Source organism: Neltuma alba, unplaced genomic scaffold (genome assembly GCF_004799145.2).
Source record: "Neltuma alba isolate B1F8T4 unplaced genomic scaffold, ASM479914v2 tig00013055_pilon, whole genome shotgun sequence".
Classification (NCBI taxonomy): domain Eukaryota; kingdom Viridiplantae; phylum Streptophyta; class Magnoliopsida; order Fabales; family Fabaceae; genus Neltuma; species Neltuma alba.
The window spans coordinates 24290-43537 of record NW_021637396.1 but is presented as its reverse complement, the minus strand read 5'-3'; the positions used below and the strand labels follow the sequence as shown (position 1 = coordinate 43537).

Sequence of the window (19248 nt, the reverse complement as noted above, 5' to 3'; positions counted from 1 at the left end):
AGATAGTTATATAGAAAAACTCAGTAAGTTTTTTATCCACAAAATTTTAACCCTTAATGTTGTTTAATGAACCCGACCATTATATTGTTAATGCTTTATTTTTTATATTTAGGTATCTCGCATCCTGTGTAGTATATACAATAGCTAAATAAGAAAAGGTAATTTTTTTTTTCAATGTAAAATTTTCCAAATACAAATTTCAAACCGGCAATATTATTTAATAAAAATTGAATGTTCACTCGACTCAGCAGCTTAATGCTTTCTATTTCTTATTTAGCTATTTCGCATCCTGTAATATTGAGTTGGATTCAAGTATTAAGTTTAGTTAAAAATTATTATGGATATTATAATATTATGTGAATGTTTATTATCTCATATCTTTCAGTATCTGTATTTCCATTATCTTACAATATCTCTTGTTATATTGTCAGATTTGTGGGTTTTGGGATTAGATTGGAGTTATAAACATTAGCCAATAAACAAATGACTTATTCTAAAAATCAAAATATTAAAAACCTTTTCTTCATTAGTTACCCGTCCAATTCTTAATATAAGACATAATTAAATAATTTGAGTAGATTAAAAATGTTAGTTACATTAGTTAATATGATTTTTTTTTTAAACATTCTAAGCATCTTTCTTAATTCCATTCCTCATTCTCTTTTTTACTTGATCATTATTGAGAGAACATAATAGGGTTAATTTTTTTAAAAAAATAAACATATAAAATAGGTCTTACATATATAATTAACGTTAACTCTCTAATTAAGTCTTATATTAAGAAATATTTTATTCTCATATGTTCTTCTTCTAAATTTGTTCTCCCCACATCAATCCGTCGTGATTTTTTTCCCATGTATTCTTCTCTTGTATAATTGATAGCAAATTAAAAAAAAATTCATTGAATGAGATTGTTGAAGACAGCCGAAAACTGATCATTATAAAGCTATACACTTTTTAAGTAAAAGATAACTATTTTTATGAGTAAACCATCAAAGCCTTTTAAGAAAATCTAAGGAGATTTGTCACTATTATCAGCAGTAGATATTTTAGAAAGAAAAAAAAAACAACTAAAACATTAGACAGCAACATAGCAGAATATATGGCAAAAACAAACTTGCTACTACAGTAACAAAGGAATATGAAGTCGCCTACTTCTGATTTTACGACTTCATGCTTAAAAAATTAAAGATTCAAATTTACGATTACATGGTTTTAAAAAAAATCTTAAGAAATACTCCTTCGGTTCTAAATATAAAACTTTTATACTAATATATATAAGAGTTTTATATTTAGAATAAGAGGAGTATGTTGGTATCGATTAGATTATAGGGAAAATGACATTGAGGTCCCATGGAGAACAAAATACAGCAAAAAGGTCCCCTGAAATGTCATAATTTTTCTGAAGTCCCAAAGGGACTTAGATGCAATTTTCAGAATCTGTAAATTACTTTCTTGCCCTGCCCTAAGCCATCAGAAACGAAGCAGCAGCATTTCATTCTGGGTGAGACTTCCCGCGCAATATGCTTGAGAAAGAAGACATTGGGAAAGAGGGAAGCAGCCATTGATGATGAATTTCCATGTGAATCTCCACAAACTTTCAGGTGTGAAACTTTCTTTCCTCTTCTCTCCTACCTTTCTTGACAGATTGTGCTTTTGTTTGGAAATGGGAAATGAAAAAATCGTTTTTGTGTTTTTGGGTTACTTGTGGGTGGTTTTGGAAATGGGATTCACAAGTTAATCAATAGAAAAGCTGTGTTTTTGGTTGGTGTGTGTTGGTGATTTAAGTTGGGTGTGTAGGATAATCATGGGTGCTCTGTTTTTGAGTTGCTTGTGGGTGGTTTTGCTCTGTTCTGATGCTAGTTCAGTGGCAAAGGAAGAAAAAGATGAAGGTTAGTGAGGGTAGAAACCCTTAGCACGAAATGGGATTGTGTTGTCAATCAGGCCGCGATTGTTATCAATGTGTGCCGCTACACTTGTCAATGTAGCTCCTTAAGTTGTCAATGACAGTTGCGTGCTGGTTGATAGAGGTTTGAGTTACTGATGGTATTTCAAAGCTTTTGTTTTTGGTTTAGGATTCAGATGTTAATGAATGGAAAAGCTGTGGTTTTTGTTGGTGTGTGTTGTGATTTAAGTTGGGTGTGTAGAATGATAATGGGTGCTCTGTTTTTGGGTTGTTTTTGGGTGGTTTTCCTGTGTTCTGATGCTAGTTCAGTGGCAAAGGAAGAAAAAGATGAAGGTTAGTGAGGGTAGAAACCCTTAGCACGAAATGGGATTGTGTTGTCAATCAGGCCGCGATTGTTGTCAATGTGTGCCGCTACACTTGTCAATGTAGCTCCTTAAGTTGTCAATGACAGTTGCGTGCTGGTTGATGCAGGTTTCAGTTACTGATGGTATTTCAAAGCTTGTGTTTTTGGTTTAGGATTCAGATGTTAATGAATGGAAAAGCTGTGTTTTTTGTTGGTGTGTGTTGTGATTTAAGTTGGGTGTGTAGAATGATAATGGGTGCTCTGTTTTTGGGTTGTTTTTGGGTGGTTTTCCTTTGTTCTGATGCTAGTTCAGTGGCAAAGGAAGAAAAAGATGAAGGTTAGTGAGGGTAGAAACCCTTAGCACGAAATGGGATTGTGTTGTCAATCAGGCCGCGATTGTTGTCAATGTGTGCCGCTACACTTGTCAATGTAGCTCCTTAAGTTGTCAATGACAGTTGCGTGCTGGTTGATGCAGGTTTCAGTTACTGATGGTATTTCAAAGCTTGTGTTTTTGGTTTAGGATTCAGATGTTAATGAATGGAAAAGCTGTGTTTTTTGTTGGTGTGTGTTGTGATTTAAGTTGGGTGTGTAGAATGATAATGGGTGCTCTGTTTTTGGGTTGTTTTTGGGTGGTTTTCCTTGTTCTGATGCTAGTTCAGTGGCAAAGGAAGAAAAAGATGAAGGTTAGTGAGGGTAGAAACCCTTAGCACGAAATGGGATTGTGTTGTCAATCAGGCCGCGATTGTTGTCAATGTGTGCCGCTACACTTGTCAATGTAGCTCCTTAAGTTGTCAATGACAGTTGCGTGCTGGTTGATGCAGGTTTCAGTTACTGATGGCGACTACGTCTGGAAAACATCTATTTTGCTTTGTTCACATAGGGGGAAAGTTTATAAATGATGGAGAAGATAATATGAGATATGTGGGAGGTAGTGTAAGAACAACCAATGTAAAGGAGGGCACAAGTTATGAAGAATTGAAAGAAATTATATCATCAATTGCTGGAAAAGAAAGCAACTCATTTCTTCTGAAATTCTCTGTTGTGTTTGATAAAAAAACTTTTGTGGAGTTGGTAGATGATGATGGGGTGGAACATTTGATAAAGTTCAATGAAGAAAGTGGTCATGTGTATGTCGAAGAAAATGAAAATGAGGACCACATAGAAGCAACAAGAGATAATACAATGGAGGAGCAAGATGTGTAAGTATAGTTTAAGAAAACTGTTATTGTGATTTCTTAGTATGTCAGTTGTTACTGTATTGCTACCAACTTGTCAATACATGCACCCTGACTTGTCATTTTTTGCAGGATTGATCAATCATTTGGAGGTGTCAATGAATTGTCTATGTCTCCACCTACCTTATTTGATGTGATTGGAGAGCCACAATCAATTCCTTGTGCTGTTGAAATGATCCCAACACCTACACCACAAATGAATTCCACAAAATGGAAGGATTTGATTATTGGAGAAGGACAAATATTTCCAAATGCCACTACTCTCCGGAAAACATTATACAAGTACAGCTTATGCCAGAAGTTTTCGTACGTTTTCATTAAGAATAATCAGCAAAAGATCATTGTGAAGTGCAAGGTTGATGGTTGTCCATGGTATATGGGTGCATATTCAATGGGAGCACATCAAGATACTGAGTTTTTAACTATCAGAACGTACAAAAGTGAACACATTCATCATGCACAGGACAACTTAATTGTACCTCACTCAGGAAGGTCAAATTTAGCTGCTTCGATTGTGATTGATGACTTGAGGTGCAATGTTGACAAGAGTCCTAATGAAATCAGAAAGGACTTGTATAAAGAATATGGAGTGCAATTGAACTATACTCAAGCATATAGGGTTAGGAAGAGAGCACTAATGGAATTACATGGTCGAGTAGAAGATTCTTATAAGGTAATCCCTTGGATGTGTGAGAGACTCATGGAAACTGATCCTGACACAGTTGCAAGATGGGAAGGCTCAGATAGCAACCGATTTGAGAGGCTATTCATTGCATATGGATGCTCAATTAAAGGCTTTGTGGAAGGTTGCAGACCAATTATTTATATAGATGGATGTCATTTGAGTGGTCCTTACAAAGGAACTTTATTATCAGCTTGTGCATTTGATGCAGACAATGAGTTGTTTCCTTTAGCATATGGTATTGTTAGCGGGGAAACAAATGATGAATGGACTTGGTATCTACAGAATCTGAAAGAGATAACCAGATCAGCACAAGTGACAATTGTCTCAGATCGGAGTAATGCTATTATCGGTGCTGTCAAGACAGTATTTGATGGTGATAGACATGCTTTTTGCTATCGACATGTGAAAGAAAATTATAGTGCGCAGTATGTGAAAATCAATAGAGGTGTGAGACGGACCTCAGAAAATAACAAGGAGAATGCACTTAATTTACTTGATGGAATTGCATATGCAAGGCATGATAATGAGTTTAATGTTGCAATGGGAAATTTAAGATTGTTTTGTCCTCAATTGGCACAATGGGTTGAATCTCATGGGGATGTGGATAGATGGGCGCAAAGTAAATTTCCTTTTAAGAGATGGGATAACATCACCAATAATCTTGCTGAGTCTTTTAATGCATGGATGTTGAAAGAAAGGAAGCACGCCTTGCCGGTTTTGATACAAGAGCATCAAGAGAAGTTGGCCAAGAAGATGGTTGCTAGCAAAATGGGGATGAAAAGCTGGAAAAATGGTGTAGGACCCAATATTGAATCAAAGTTGTCGGAACAAATAGCAAGAGGTGCGTGTATGGAGGCAACATATTATGGTGATGACCATATTTCGGTGCAGACAATACGTGAGGGACGCATCATCTATGTTGCTGTTGATCTGATTTCTCACAGATGCACATGTTTGGCATGGCAAATGAGTGGAATACCTTGTCCACATGCTTGTGCAGCAATCAAACTAGTTCACCGTAGTGTGTATGATTATGTAGATGATTGTTACAAATTGTCCACACAGGAGAAAATATATGCAAATAGCATGAGGCCAATTGCAACACATGATTGCCCACAGCCTGATGCACCTACTGTGAGTCATATGCTGACCCAAACATTCTTGCATCCACCGATAACCAAAAGGCCTCCAGGAAGGCCAAGGATTAATAGGATAGAATCTCAGTTCCAAAATAAGAAGGTTTATCATTGTGGAAGATGCAAAGAGCCTGGACACACTGCCAAGACATGCAAGAACCCAAATCCCAGCTGAGAACATATTGAAGTCAGCTATTTTTTGTATATGGATGTGAAGAGAATATTTTGTAAATGGGTGTGAAGGAAATTTTTTGTAAATGGATACACACCACTGGTTAGTTTCATTATGACATGCAACCCCTATGTTTTTTTTGGGATGGGTTGTGAAATAGGTGTAGTTTCATGTATATGAAAGTGTAAATGAAAGTTGGCTATGAATTGGCATGTTACATTGTACTGTCATTTTAGTTGTCATTACCTGCACCCTGAGTTGTCACTAGACCTGTAATGACTTGTCAATCATTGCACTACGACTTGTCAATGAATTTGCTGATGTAAGTTGTCAACAACATGAATTCAAGTAACATAACCTTTTTGACCATGAAATGATATTTACAATCACTTTGTCATATTATATTTTGGTTGTATGGTTATATATAATCATTATTAATGAAGTGTCAAAAACTTACCTCTCCCTTGTCCCCTGTCAGTGGTGGCTCTGTGACATGTCAATGGAGCACTGTTGCTTGTCAATAACAACACTGTCCCTTGTCAATGGTTTATCCGGTTACTTGTCAATGGAGCTCTGTGACTTGTCAATGCAGCACTGTGACTTGTTAATGGCTTCACTGTCCCTTGTCAATGGAGCACTATGACTTATCAATGGAGCTTTGTGACTTGTCAATACAGCACTGTGACTTGTCAATGGTTGCACTATGACTTGTCAATGGTTGCACTATGACTTGTCAATGGAGCTCTGTGACTTGTCAATGGAGCACTATGACTTGTTTGTGTGAACATTGTCCCTTGTCAATGGTCGCTGTCAAGAGAGCATTGTGACTTGTCAATGGAGTACCGTGACTTGTCAATGGTTGCACTATGACTTGTCAATAGGGCACCATGACCTGTCAATGGGGTACTGTGACTTGTCAATGGAGCACTATGACTTGTTTGTGTGCACTGTCCCTTGTCAATGGTCGCTGTCAAGAGAGCATTGTGACTTGTCAATGGAGTACCGTGACTTGTCAATAGTTGCACTATGACTTGTCAATAGGGCACCATGACCTGTCAATGGTGCACTGTGACTTGTCAATGGAACACTGTGACTTGTTATGAAATTCTTATATTACTTGTCATTAACTCCTGTTATATTAGTTGTTATTTTGGATAACTGACGTTGTTTTGGATAATTAAGAATGTAATAAAACCCTAACAAATTAGTATTACAATGTGATGACAAAGGTAATAATATTATAAACATAACCTGATCAGTTTGTTACAAAATGACCTATTTGCTAATCATCTTAACAACACATATCATGGGCTAAGAGAACAAAAAATTCATAGACACTCTATCTCCTCTTCTTGGTCTTGTTGTAGTCCGATAGCATCGACATCACTTGACTCCCATGTTCATTACTTGGATGGGTTACCAACCACCACAAACAGCCAACCTTCAACTCTTGTAGCTCATCATTAGAGTATCGTGGCATTGTATATCCTGCATCATCCCGAACGGTGCCATCCCACTCTTGTAGCCAAGAGATAACATGAACTCCACATGAATCACTACCAAGCAAATTGAATATGTTAGCGCCTTGCAATTGTTATTGTGAACAAAAACAACATAACACAATCGAACAGAACATCTACACTTACGTATCATTCTGCACATAGACTTTAGCCCATTTCACTTCGTTGTCAATTTCGTCCTCATTGGCAAACAATTCTGGCTTAACAGCACGTAGCATCGAATGGAAACAGTTCATCTGGAAAAAACACACACGCACATAATGAACATCCAGTGACAACTACAGAACATCCAGTGACAACTCACAGAGCATGTAGTGACAAGGGACAGAGCATCCAGTGACAACTAACAAAGCATCTAGTGACAACTACCAGAGCATGCAATGACAACTACTACAGCATCTAGGGATAACTAACAGAGCATCCCGTGACAACTAGCATAGCATCCAGTGACAAGGGACAGAGCATCCAGTGAAAACTAACAGAGCATCTGGTGACAACTAACAGGGCATCCAGTGGCAACTAATATATCATCCAGTGACAAGTAACAGATCATTCAGTGACAACTAACAAATAATATATCATCCAGTGACAAGTAACAAATCATCCAGTGACACCAAGCACAACATCCAGTGACAACTACCAGAGCATGCAATGACAACTAGCACAGCATCCAGTGACAACTACGACAGCATGTAGTGACAAGGGACAGAGCATACAGTGACAACTAGCATGGCATCCAGTGACAAGTAACAGATCATCCGGTGACAACTAGTATAGCATCCAGTGACAACTACCAGAGCATGTAATGACAACTATGCAGACTGCTACTAACAATTATAATAGTCATTGACAAGTATAAAAGCTGTAAATAACTACTCACAGTTTGTGTTGCCATGAACTGTTTGGGGTCGAACTGCCTTTTACTTGTCCTCTTTTTCTTCTTCTTTGCGTCATGTTGTTGCTCACCCCCCTTCTTCTTTGCTTCTTCTTCCTCGGCTTGTAATCTCATGAATGTGATGCTATCAACCAACGAGTCAAGGGCGTGGAAGGTCATGGTCTTTGTCTCAAAAACATAACAAAACCAATGATCTTCAAATAGAGTAGGACCAAAAATGAAATCGCAATCCCCGATATTGTATCCAATATATTCAGGTAATATTTCTTTTTCATGGTCCTCCCATTTCCACCTTAAAGGATTCGCCACCATTTTCTGCATGAAATCTGCAGAAAATATATGACGGTTGACTCGCCCATCTTTTTCCTTTTGATCTCCAACGAATGTCTTCGCCACCATAGTCATAAACTGAAATTGCAAATACAAACAAATTACAACTCCTTAGCATGCAATAACTCATTCTGATATTAACTATGTACGTGTGACTCACCCTGTCGTTTATCCATCTTCTACGTTGGAGACATTGCAACTCACCACGGGTTAGGAAGTATCCATACATCGATACAAAGTATCTAACACAAATGAAACAATTATGAAGTTAGTAAATTCAGTAAATTCTGTAACATAATACAAAATTGGTCACCAAAACATAATACTTACTGCTCTTGCTCCTCATGGTTACACCTTGCTGTGCACATGTCAAATAAAGCTTGCCTGTCATCAATTGTTCTCTTTTTCCCAGCCTTGCTTTTAAATTCCAGAAATGGAGACCTAAGAGCTTTCCCCTTACTTATCACCCTTGTAGATTTCCTCACATGTTCGCTCCCTTCCCCTTGGGTGGCCTCATCCGCTTCTTTGTCCTCTTCATCTTCTTCTTCTCTCTTATTTTCTTCTTTATCTTCTTTGTCCTCATTTCCCTTCTCTTTTTCCTCTTCATCCTCTTTTTTTCCTTGTCATGTGATTCTTGTCCACCCATCTCCTTTTCTGATTGAGCTTCTTGCTCTTCTTCTTCATTCTATCATCTTGTGATTCAGATTCTTCTTCTTCATTTCTGTCATCTTCTTCCTCATCCTCTGAATCACTTCTTTCTCAACTTTTTCCTCTTCTGCTTCAGATTCTTCTGCCTCATCTTTGTCCTCTTCACTTACATTGCCACTACCCTCCATTAGTCTTGACTGAAGGGCCATCATTTCCTCCCCCAGCATAGACACTAATCGAGTATATGTCTTTTTGATCTCCTATACAAATCAAATTCAGAACAGTAAGCAACAGTAGAAAAACAAAAAATTAATCATTAAGCCCACAAGTCCACATACCGGGTGAGTTAAATTTTCAGGATCAAATTTGGTGGATTGCTTTGCCGGATGCAAGAGTCCTCGATTGCTTTCCTTCTCCTCCTTAACTCTTTGCTGCACTTTCTTTTCATCCCAATATGCAACAGCATCCTTTACATGTGCAGCTTTTGTTTCTCCCAATGGAAAATTTTGTAGACAATATAACTGCATGTGACATGAATGATAAGTTAACAGCAACCATTGACAACATTCAGACCATCAAATGACAACAGAAATATACAAATTATTGTAGCACTTACCATTAGGAAGTATAGACAACCTGGCACATTCTTCTTCTTCTCAGTCAACTTGCCTTTTTCCAATTGTTTCTTGTACACTCCAATCCCCTTATATAGTTCATGCAACACATAAGAGGACCAATCAAACTTATCCAATCTATCCTTTGTTGATAGTATTACCTTCAACAAATAATCACCCACACAAATACTTGCATTAGGACATAACAATGTTCCCAATGCATACATGACAAACAGCACCTCAAAATTTTCATCTTGGTTCTCCTCAGTCAACAATGATGCTATCTTCTTGTATGGAATATTGCCATACACAATCCTCCACTGCTTGAACACTTCATCTTCATTATTCACAACTACTTTAATCTCTTCTCCGTCAAATGGTAGCCCCAGAAATTCATGCACATCTTTTGCCCTCATTTTCCTTGTCTTCCCTCTTATGGAAATGTTTTTGATGCAACATCAACTGCAGACATAAACTCTCCACACAATTCTCTTTGAATTGTGTGACAACACACTTCAACCAACTTGTCAAACCCTATTTTTTTCAGCCTATCCATCAGTTCCTTCCTTTCTTTGATGTGCTTGCAAACTTGCATGAATTGTTTTGGTGCACATCTTGTATAGAAAGGAACAATATACTTCTTGGACTTGGTGGGAGGTCTTTGTGCCTTAGCCCTTTCACAATATTCCTCTCTTTGTTGTTCTGATAATTTATCCCATGCCTTTCTCACTTGTGCATTTCCTGCTTCAAGTGATTTGTACTTCTTTGAGCTTTTCTTGTAGAATTCCTCCGTAAACAAGGCATAACCGGAGAAATTACTGCTTCTTTGTGCATCCTTCCCCATCTGGCAATTCTGCTCAAATGCTGAACCCCAACTCTTTCAGACCACAGCAAACTTCTCAAACTAGTTCCAGAAAGATATACCAAAAGAGGGGTTTTTCCAGGTTTCTCAGTATGTCAACAAATGAAACGCTTAATTAGTGATAAAAAGATTCAATTTTTCACCAATAAATGAAAGGCTGCATCATGCATAATTCACACGCAATCATCAATATGATAATAGAAATCCCAAAAAGGAAAGTAGTAACAATTACAGACCAAACAATCTTGACAAATACTTTGAACTCCAAACAAGGCACATCAATTATTCAGCCTCAAATCTGATTCTTCCATATTATCATATTCTAGTTATTTACCATTTACGCATTTCATACCTCATCTCATCATGTATCATTCTTCTTACAACCCTTCTTGGAAGTGCTTTTAGAAGGCTAATGCCTCATCATGTATCATTGTTTTAAACATGCTCCAATACGCATACCATCTTATGGTCAAGGGAAACAAAAAACATGGGCCAAGCATAATCAAAAGCATCCAGCCGTATTTGATGCAAATATTCAGCAATGATCAAACGCAACAACAAACTGCCAAGACATGCTTTTCTGATTCATATGATTTTACCTTCTTCAGTGTCGACAATGCCTCTGTGTGCGAAAAGAAATTGTGAGAATAGGAGCTCTGCTTCAGACGCCGATCAACGGAGCCACCAGGACGACTCCTCTTCGCTTGAAACGCAAATGACCGCAGCCACAACGATGATCTTCACTTCGCTTCTGATGCCGATCAACGGAGCCACCACAACAAGCTCGACTTCGCTTCAAATGCAAATGAACAGTGCCACAACGACGACCTCCACTTCGCTTCAAACGCCGATCAACAGCGCCGCCAGGACGAGCTCTACTTCTCTTCAAACACCAGGACGAACTCCACTTTGCTTCAAACACCGATGAACGGAGACGCCAGCACTTCGCTCCGCTTCGCTCCGCTTCGCTTCCAACACCAGCACTTCGCTCCGCTATGCTTCACTTCGCTCCACCAAAACAGAGCCACCGCCACAGGCTTTCAAGGACTTCGGTCACGATTTTCGGTGGGTTGTGAGTAGATTTGAAGCAGCACGGTGGGTTGTGGCCGGATTCTTCGCACGAACGATTTCGAACAGCACGAAGGCGCCAGACGGTTTCTTCGAACGAACGACAAACAGGGTTTCAAATTTTCAGTCAAAGCAATTTCGAATGGGAAATCATAGTAAGGGCAAATAAGTCATTTGAAGATTCTGAAAATTGCATCTGAGTCCCTTTGGGACTTCAAAAACATTATCAGATTTCAGGGGACCTATTTGCTGTATTTTGTTCTCCATGGGACCTCAATGTCATTTTCCCTAGATTATAAGGTATTCAAGTCTTTTAGTATGGTTTGGATTATGTGATTGTTTTATTCTTCATTAATAATATTGATCTTCATATAAAAAAACAAGAGCATAAATAAATAAAAAATATTAAAAATAAAAGTCTTATATTCAATAATATAAAAATAATTATTAAATTTTTAATACAGTAAAAATTATTTTCTTCGTAAAGGACAGATTACTAAAGAATAGAGATTGAATGAGGACGAGCTTATCAAGAGAGGATGGGACAGGCATAAGATATAAATTCAGAAGAGACAAATCAGAAAAATGACATAGGCATACAGTCTGATTTCTTTGTCAAGGGAAAGATTCTTATATATATATATATAAATATATATATATATATATATATCATTATCACCACAGTACTACTGTTATTTATGAGGGGGAAAAAGCCTTCCTTCCAGCAAGCTAAGCATCTTTGAGGTTGATCTTAATTAATGATCTTAATAATTTTGTTTAAAATCAAAGAACGATAAAATTAAATTTCGTTAGTCGTTACATAGATATAGAACTCTTTGCACTGCAAATAGTAATATTTTATGTTTGAGCTTTTGCTGACAATTTTAATTTCAAATATTCTTCTGGCACCCTACTCCATAAATTAAATAGTAAAAAGAGACAGGGAAAAAAAACCAGGTTTTAGTTTATTTTTTCAGCGTATTGCCTGATTTATTATGGTTGATTTCTTTTTCCTTTATGCTCAAGTTTCAACAGGGACTATTTATTGGTAGTGAAATCAAGAGTGTTTACCTAATTTTTCGGTCTGCTAATTAAAAATTATAGCATAGGAATATTAAAGTGCATTAAAGCCATTAATGACATTAATGATCAATGAATCTCTGATCCATTTGACGATCAATCTTTACTTTCGTGTGTGTAGACACAGACATAGGAACAAGGATAACATTAAACCAAAAAAAAAAAAAAACCCCCCTATCTTAATTTTTAGAGCTACAGACATCACATTACTTCATTGTTAGCTCATAATCCTCAATTTCTCTTAATGTTGAGGTCGAGCCTTCATTGTTATCAAGAAATCATATGTTATCATAAATTTATAATACCATATTGTTTATAAATATAAGTCACTTTTATAGGAGGAATTTTGATCCTAAATGTAAATCACTTTTAAATTTTTGTTTTTTAATTTTACTCTTACTTAATTCTCATTGAAAAAAAAAGGAATAAATACGAGCATGATTTATAAATATATAGAGAGAAAATTTTTATTAAAAATAAAATTTAAAATTTTTATTAATTTAATGTATTTCTTGATATTGATATTTAAGAATGTCTTATAAGTGGCACTTTCATAAAAGAGTTCTTAGAAAAGAATCAACATATTTCAGCAAGTGTTTGCAAACCACACTTTTTTGGATTCTTAACGCTGACACAATAGATAGATAGAGGATTCAAGCCACTATTAAGAGAACTCAAGGTTGCGATTCGCTGGATTTAAAAGGACGATTTAAAGTTACTTCAAATTGGTGCAGGAGTCTTAAAATGGGATTTAATTAGATCTATATGTGACAAGAGTACTCAATGTTGTAATTTGTTGGATTTAATTTATACTCTTAAAAAACTAAATCGCAATAATTTGAAGTAAGATCAAGTAACGAACTTGTTTATAGGAAGAATGACCCCTAATATCAACATTAGAAATATTAATGGAAGTTAATGTTTTGTTTATTTTTTGGAAAAAAATAGGAAAAATGACGTAAAGAGAAGTTGAAAATTATAATATTTTAATTCAAGCACTTAAGAGATCAAAATCACAAGAAAAGAAGTGGTGCCTAAACTAGTATTTTTGTAAATGTAGTTAAATGACTATAATGCCCTTACACCAGTTCTTTTTTTTTTTTTTTAAGAAAAAAGCTATCAAACTTGTCATTGTCAATATATTTCTTGTCATTGGTTGGCCAACATTTATCATTACTAGTTTATAACTTATTACTAAATAACTTGTCATTATCACAATATTTCTTGTCATTTACCATTTAATACTTGTAATCGCCAGTTTACAACTTGTTAATAAACTTTTTGATACAATGACATTTTTGTCATTTAATTACATTTATAAGATATCAAAGTCAGGTATTATTTTCTTTTTTAAGATTTTGACCTCTCTTAGGTATCTGAATTGAAACATAGCAATTTTCAACTTTTTTTGAAGGTCATTTTTCCAAAAGGACGCGAAAAAAATATTAAAACTCAAATGAAGTGAATACGGAGGTGATGGGATGATGACGCAAAAGGGGTATCTTGAAGAAGGCGTGGAAGCAACAGAAGAAGAGGGAGAAAGGATGGGGTGGAGGGAAAGGAATCCAGTGCGTGCGGATCCCCATGTTCCTACGGTATGCATCCTTCCGACGCAACACAATGCTCTATGTCCTCCACCCGGAAACAAACCTACTGTCCGGCGTTCGCCTTCACGCAACCACCTGTTCTGGCCCCTGTATATGTGTGTGTGTGTGTATATATATATATATATATATATGTGCGCGCGTGTGGGTAACTGGAAAATTTTATTCTTGATCTTATTTTTCAAGTACATCTAATACCCTAATTTGTTTAGTGGGGCAATTTTGCCCATATCCTATTAAATATTACTACCTCCGGTCCTTAATATAAGACTCTGTTTGACTTTTACTTTGGTTCTAAATATAAGACCCCAATCCATTTTGTCTCTAATATTTATATATTTTTTTCCAAAATAGTCCTTCTAATAATTGTAGTCCTAGCCAATATAGTTGATTAGTAAGGATATTTTAGGAAAGGTAATACCTATTTATTACAAATAACTAACTTAACTTCTTTCCTTAATCTCCTCAAATTAGTTAACTGAATCTTATAATTAGGACGGGAGGTAGTACTCCTCTGGTCCTTAATATAGACGTAATTGTAAAGTTAATTTTGCTCCTAAATATAAGATCTATTTTTTATATTTATCAATTTCTTTCAAATTACCTCTATTGATACTTCATCAACAATAATCAAGTATGGAAGGAGGGAAGATATAATGAAGATGATTAAGGTGTTTTAGAAAAAACATATCATATTTATTATAATTAACTAACTTACCTAACTTTCTTAATCTAATCAAATTAGTTAAATAAGTCTTATATTAAGGACCGGAAGACTACTACTAGATTGGAATATGCTGGGAAATATGATTAGAGGAAAAAATTGCATCTCCTTCCAAAACTTCATGATGATATGAGAAGGGTTTAGCGGACACTTCATAAGTTGGAGGCGTGAAACACAGTGCCATTCTATACCTCTCTGCGGCTATCTAGGATCTCAAATGGACCACTTATTAATTAATCTTGCAGTTAAATTATTAAATCTAACTGATCACCTCCCAAATGCCAATTATAGATATCTCCTCACTTGTCTCCATCATCACTTTTCTATCTATTATCTATTTTCGGTTGTCAACAATTTCTACTTAATCATTCTAATGCTATTCTAAGTATAGTTCTATTCACAAAATTGGGACCCAATATAATTCTCTTACTCAATTCAGAGATGCTTTATAAAGCGTTATTTGAATATTTGAATGAAAACTGCTGTTGTTTGCAAATTTGCTAAAAAAGTAGATGATTCTCAGTTATTCTTCAATTCAATTTAATGGCACATGTGTTCAACATCGTGTTTAAGTGTTTGAATGGTCCCCTCAGCTTTTCCATCTGTTCGTGTGCGATAAGCAATGCTAAGTTTCACTCTGATAATCGTAGCTTTTGCCAAATACCTCAAAAAGTTTGATCTAAACCTTAGATCATAATATAATGGATGATCGGATGCTATGTCTTCAGGTATCCCATGTTGTCTAGTTATCTTTTGAACACAGAGCTGGGCATTGGCCTTGATAAAAATTAAAATAGAAAATTTAATTACTGTTATAGATAGATGGATTTATTACTTTTACAAAAAAAATCCTATATTATATATTTTTATGTACTTTACCTTTCCGAATTAAGCTGGCATAACATGATTTGAAAGAATTTTTATTTTTATTTATTTTATTTTCACATAGGCTATGATAAAGATCATACCAGAGTGGAAATTGATGAATTTAATTTAACCCTTAGGAGTATTTACGCTCTATAAAACGATTAGCACCTTTCTAAACATATGTATTCAAGTTCGTAAGTATCAATTAAATTAAAAAGTAATTTGAAATTGAGATCTCCACCAAGCTAACTTTATTGTGAATTGAGATCATATTTGTATGGATTCTTCGGATCTCCTGATATTTAGAATATTGTGATAAACGGTAGAAGAATAAATTGGGGTATAATTTTCTTTCTTGGATCATATCGGAATCCATTGATAGTATTACATTTACATATCTAAATGATATAGGAAGAAGAAATGAGGAGAGGATGTTATAACTTACAATAGCTTGAAAAGTTTAAGAATCCGTCAAATTCCTTTCCTTTTAGGTCAAGAACAAATTTCTAGATAATATAAATTGAATATATCTTGCATCATTCTGAACCACAAATTCATAGTTCGTGGACTAAGATAATCAATTTTCAGATATTAACAAATTACATATTTATAAAGAAAACTATGTGTTGATTTTTCACCCTTAAAATACTCAATTGAATCATTAAAACTACTTACACTAGTGAAAAGTCAAAACCCCGCTTTGGTATATGCAATAATAAAAACAGTTTGAGAAAAAATTATAAATTTATTAAATAAAGTAGATTAAGATTTCGTATTTAGGACCAAGCAAATTTCTCAATTAATTCTTATATCTAGGACAGAAAAGAAGGAGCACATAACATATAAATACACTCTTTTAATAAAAGAACTAAATATAATCCATTTACACAAGGTTTAATCATAGATATGCATATTTTACCGAATACTGAAGAATAAGTGTGCATATTTTACCTAATCCATTTGCACGAGGGTTTAAGCATAGAAAAGGAATTGGGACTCTCCATTGATTCCAACCACTCCATGCCTGATTTTTTTTTTTTAACCACTAACACATCCTCTCTTTAACTCACTTTTATTTCAAAAAAAAAATCTTAATTTATTTTCTTATTAATCAACGGAATATTTTTTAACACATCCTCTCTTGATTTCTCGTACCTAAAATAAGAAATTATCCTGGTGCTTAAGTTTTGAATTTGGATGACTAAGATAATATTTTGAAGAACCAGGCATATATAGTTGACTTATAATTATTTAGTTAGATAATATGGTAATCGAATGATAATTGTCCATTTTGAACATGATAGATAGTGCTTTTGATTGATGGCCAAGAAGAAGAAGGAGAAGATAGTTATTTCCATTGAGTGGTTTTTAATTCGTCCCATATGGTTCTTCATTTTTCAATGAAGTAGCAGATTACTCTCGATAAATCAAATCCTATTTGCCTTTTATTTTAAGTTATCCAATAGCTACAAATTTACCTATTTATTAGTTAGATAAATTAAGCTTGAAGTTTTTCTCCAGTGAGATTTATTTAGTCAGTGGACGTGGCATAATTTTGGGCCGATAGTATAACGGCAACTAATAGTTTATAAAACACATAAATTTATTTTTGCTGGTCAAAAAATATAAATTTATTTTTGTGCCGTGATATGTTAAAGTAGGGGAGAGAAAAAAAAATGTTTAATTAGTTTGATTCTTGGCTGATGGCCTGATCCCAAAATTAAACTTTGATTCTTGGCAAGCAAGTTACTTAGGTAAATGTTGCAACGTTAATTGACTAATTATCACCCTAAATTTCTTGCGGGAGAAAATTCAAAATATTTCTTTGAAATATGGGAAGGCCTCCTAGAAATGTTGACAGATTGACAATTTTTTATTGGTTAATTTTGGTTCTCATTATTAAGTTTTGAATTTGATTCTTTTGGGGATTGTATTTCAAATCGAATTTGTAAACATACTGATTCTTAATTTTTAATTGCATTGTTAAATAATACTACCTCTGGCCTTAATTATAAGATCTTATTTGTAAACATACTGATTCTTAATTTTTAATTGCATTGTTAAATAATACTACCTCTGGCCTTAATTATAAAATCTCATTTGTAGTCTATAAACAAGCTCTTATAGTTAGGATCAGAAGTAGTATAGGGATTTTAGAACACACACTTTAGTATATAATTATGTTAGGAGTTATAAGGAGGAAAAATTGTACACTTAAACCTGTACAACTATTTTTTCCTGTCAGATTAATACAAGCGGATTTTTTTTATAAACTATTTATTTTATATATTTTATAACTAATACTTATTATTCATATTTTTAATTTATTTATAATTTTAAAATTGACATATTTTGAGTTGATTCTCGCTAAAATGGTTTAGGACGAAGCCATGCCATGTATGGTGGTTTCATTTGTTTGACTGATTTGGAATGCGGCTATATATATGCGTGTGTAAACAAAGCAAGCTGTATTGTTTAAACAATACAACTTATTTAAGGTAAAAAAAAAAACAAGTTATTTATCATATTTTCTGCAAGTCACAACAAGACGGGTCTAATTATGATAATTATTCATCTTAAACTTTAAAACTTTAATTTACATATTTTTATTCCAACACTTGATTATTCACATAATTTTTCTAAAATATCAGTCCTTCACAATTTTATCCTCAGTTATTTAAAGATCCGATTATGTAGAATTGTTTTGAAACAAAATAAGATTATGTATGTAGTATTGAACTGTTGAAAAATTATTTGTCACGGACATTCTTCCTTACAAGAAATTGGACTATGACTCCTCAAAAATATATTTAAATTATGTACATAAAATAACATTTAAAACCCATAATAAGAAACTATTTTTTTTGCTGTGTTTACAGGATGCTTAACTTATACGGCACCCTCATGGCCTCACACATTATGACAATCTGTATAAACCCTTCTATGCCTTGGTAAAAATTACACATAAATTAAAACGAAACCATAATCTCTGATTATAGTAATAACACGCTACTTCTGGTCCTAAATATAAAATTCTGTTTGTAGATTACAAAAGAGATCTTATAATTAGGACCGAAAGTCTATAAACGAGATCTTATAATTAGGACTGGAGGTAGCATGTAATAAGTCGTTAACATTTGAGTTTTTTTTAAAAAACTTTTATGCCTTGGTAGAAACTATACATTTTATTTATATATTTTAAAAAAATTCCATTGTGACTAAAATAATATAAAAATATTTAATTTAATAAATATTAATACACAAGAAAAATCAATTTTAAGCGAGGAAAGTGAAAATTTTTTACCATAAAATGTAATTTGATCCGTTCTCAACATTAGTTGTGTGCGCATAATTTTTCTTGCTTTTATTATACCATTCAAACATTTACTTTCCTTAATTATGAAGTCAAAAGGATTCACAAGATGCATTTGATGAAGAATTTTCAGAAGAAAGTGGGGGATAAATGGATAATAAAAAAGCAAGCGGATTCAAATCGGAAAGTTTAGAGGGAAGGCTCCAACGGCTAGTTTGGTATATTCCACTCACTCCCATCTGAAAA

General features: G+C 34.5%; 3 protein-coding genes across 3 annotated transcripts; 1 reads left to right on the top strand and 2 right to left on the bottom strand.

Moving 5' to 3' along the window:
* The first annotated feature begins 3431 nt into the window (after positions 1–3431).
* Positions 3432–5480, top strand: LOC114733982 (uncharacterized). Its single transcript, XM_028921457.1, has 2 exons — positions 3432–3448; positions 3557–5480. Exons 1-2 carry the CDS (start codon positions 3432–3434, stop codon positions 5478–5480), a joined length of 1941 nt encoding a protein of 646 aa, XP_028777290.1.
* Positions 5481–7751: 2271 nt separating this feature from the next.
* On the bottom strand, positions 7752–8613 carry LOC114733981 (sentrin-specific protease 2-like). Its single transcript, XM_028921456.1, has 4 exons — positions 8553–8613; positions 8383–8464; positions 7878–8300; positions 7752–7787 (listed from the first exon to the last, which is right to left on the bottom strand). The coding sequence occupies exons 1-4, from the start codon at positions 8588–8590 to the stop codon at positions 7752–7754; spliced, it is 579 nt and encodes a 192-aa protein (XP_028777289.1). The 5' UTR covers positions 8591–8613.
* A 289-nt stretch (positions 8614–8902) lies between these two features.
* Positions 8903–9900, bottom strand: LOC114733979 (uncharacterized). The gene is made up of 3 exons (XM_028921455.1): positions 9487–9900; positions 9209–9391; positions 8903–9130 (listed from the first exon to the last, which is right to left on the bottom strand). Exons 1-3 carry the CDS (start codon positions 9898–9900, stop codon positions 8903–8905), a joined length of 825 nt encoding a protein of 274 aa, XP_028777288.1.
* Positions 9901–19248: the final 9348 nt, after the last annotated feature.

Bases quoted from the DNA above. Each gene is read 5' to 3' on its own strand.
- LOC114733981 (XM_028921456.1), bottom strand. From the start codon at position 8,590: ATGTGCACAGCAAGGTGTAACCATGAGGAGCAAGAGCA. The intron at 8,465-8,552 runs GTAAGTATTATG...CATTTGTGTTAG, and splicing joins AACCATGAGGAGCAAGAGCA to ATACTTTGTATCGATGTATG. The intron at 7,788-7,877 runs GTGAGTAGTTAT...ATGCTCTGGTAG, and splicing joins AGTTCATGGCAACACAAACT to TTGTCACTGGATGCTATACT.
- LOC114733979 (XM_028921455.1), bottom strand. From the start codon at position 9,900: ATGAGGGCAAAAGATGTGCATGAATTTCTGGGGCTACCATTTGACGGA. The intron at 9,392-9,486 runs GTAAGTGCTACA...TGTCACATGCAG, and splicing joins GTTGTCTATACTTCCTAATG to TTATATTGTCTACAAAATTT. The intron at 9,131-9,208 runs GTATGTGGACTT...TGATTTGTATAG, and splicing joins CTGAAAATTTAACTCACCCG to GAGATCAAAAAGACATATAC.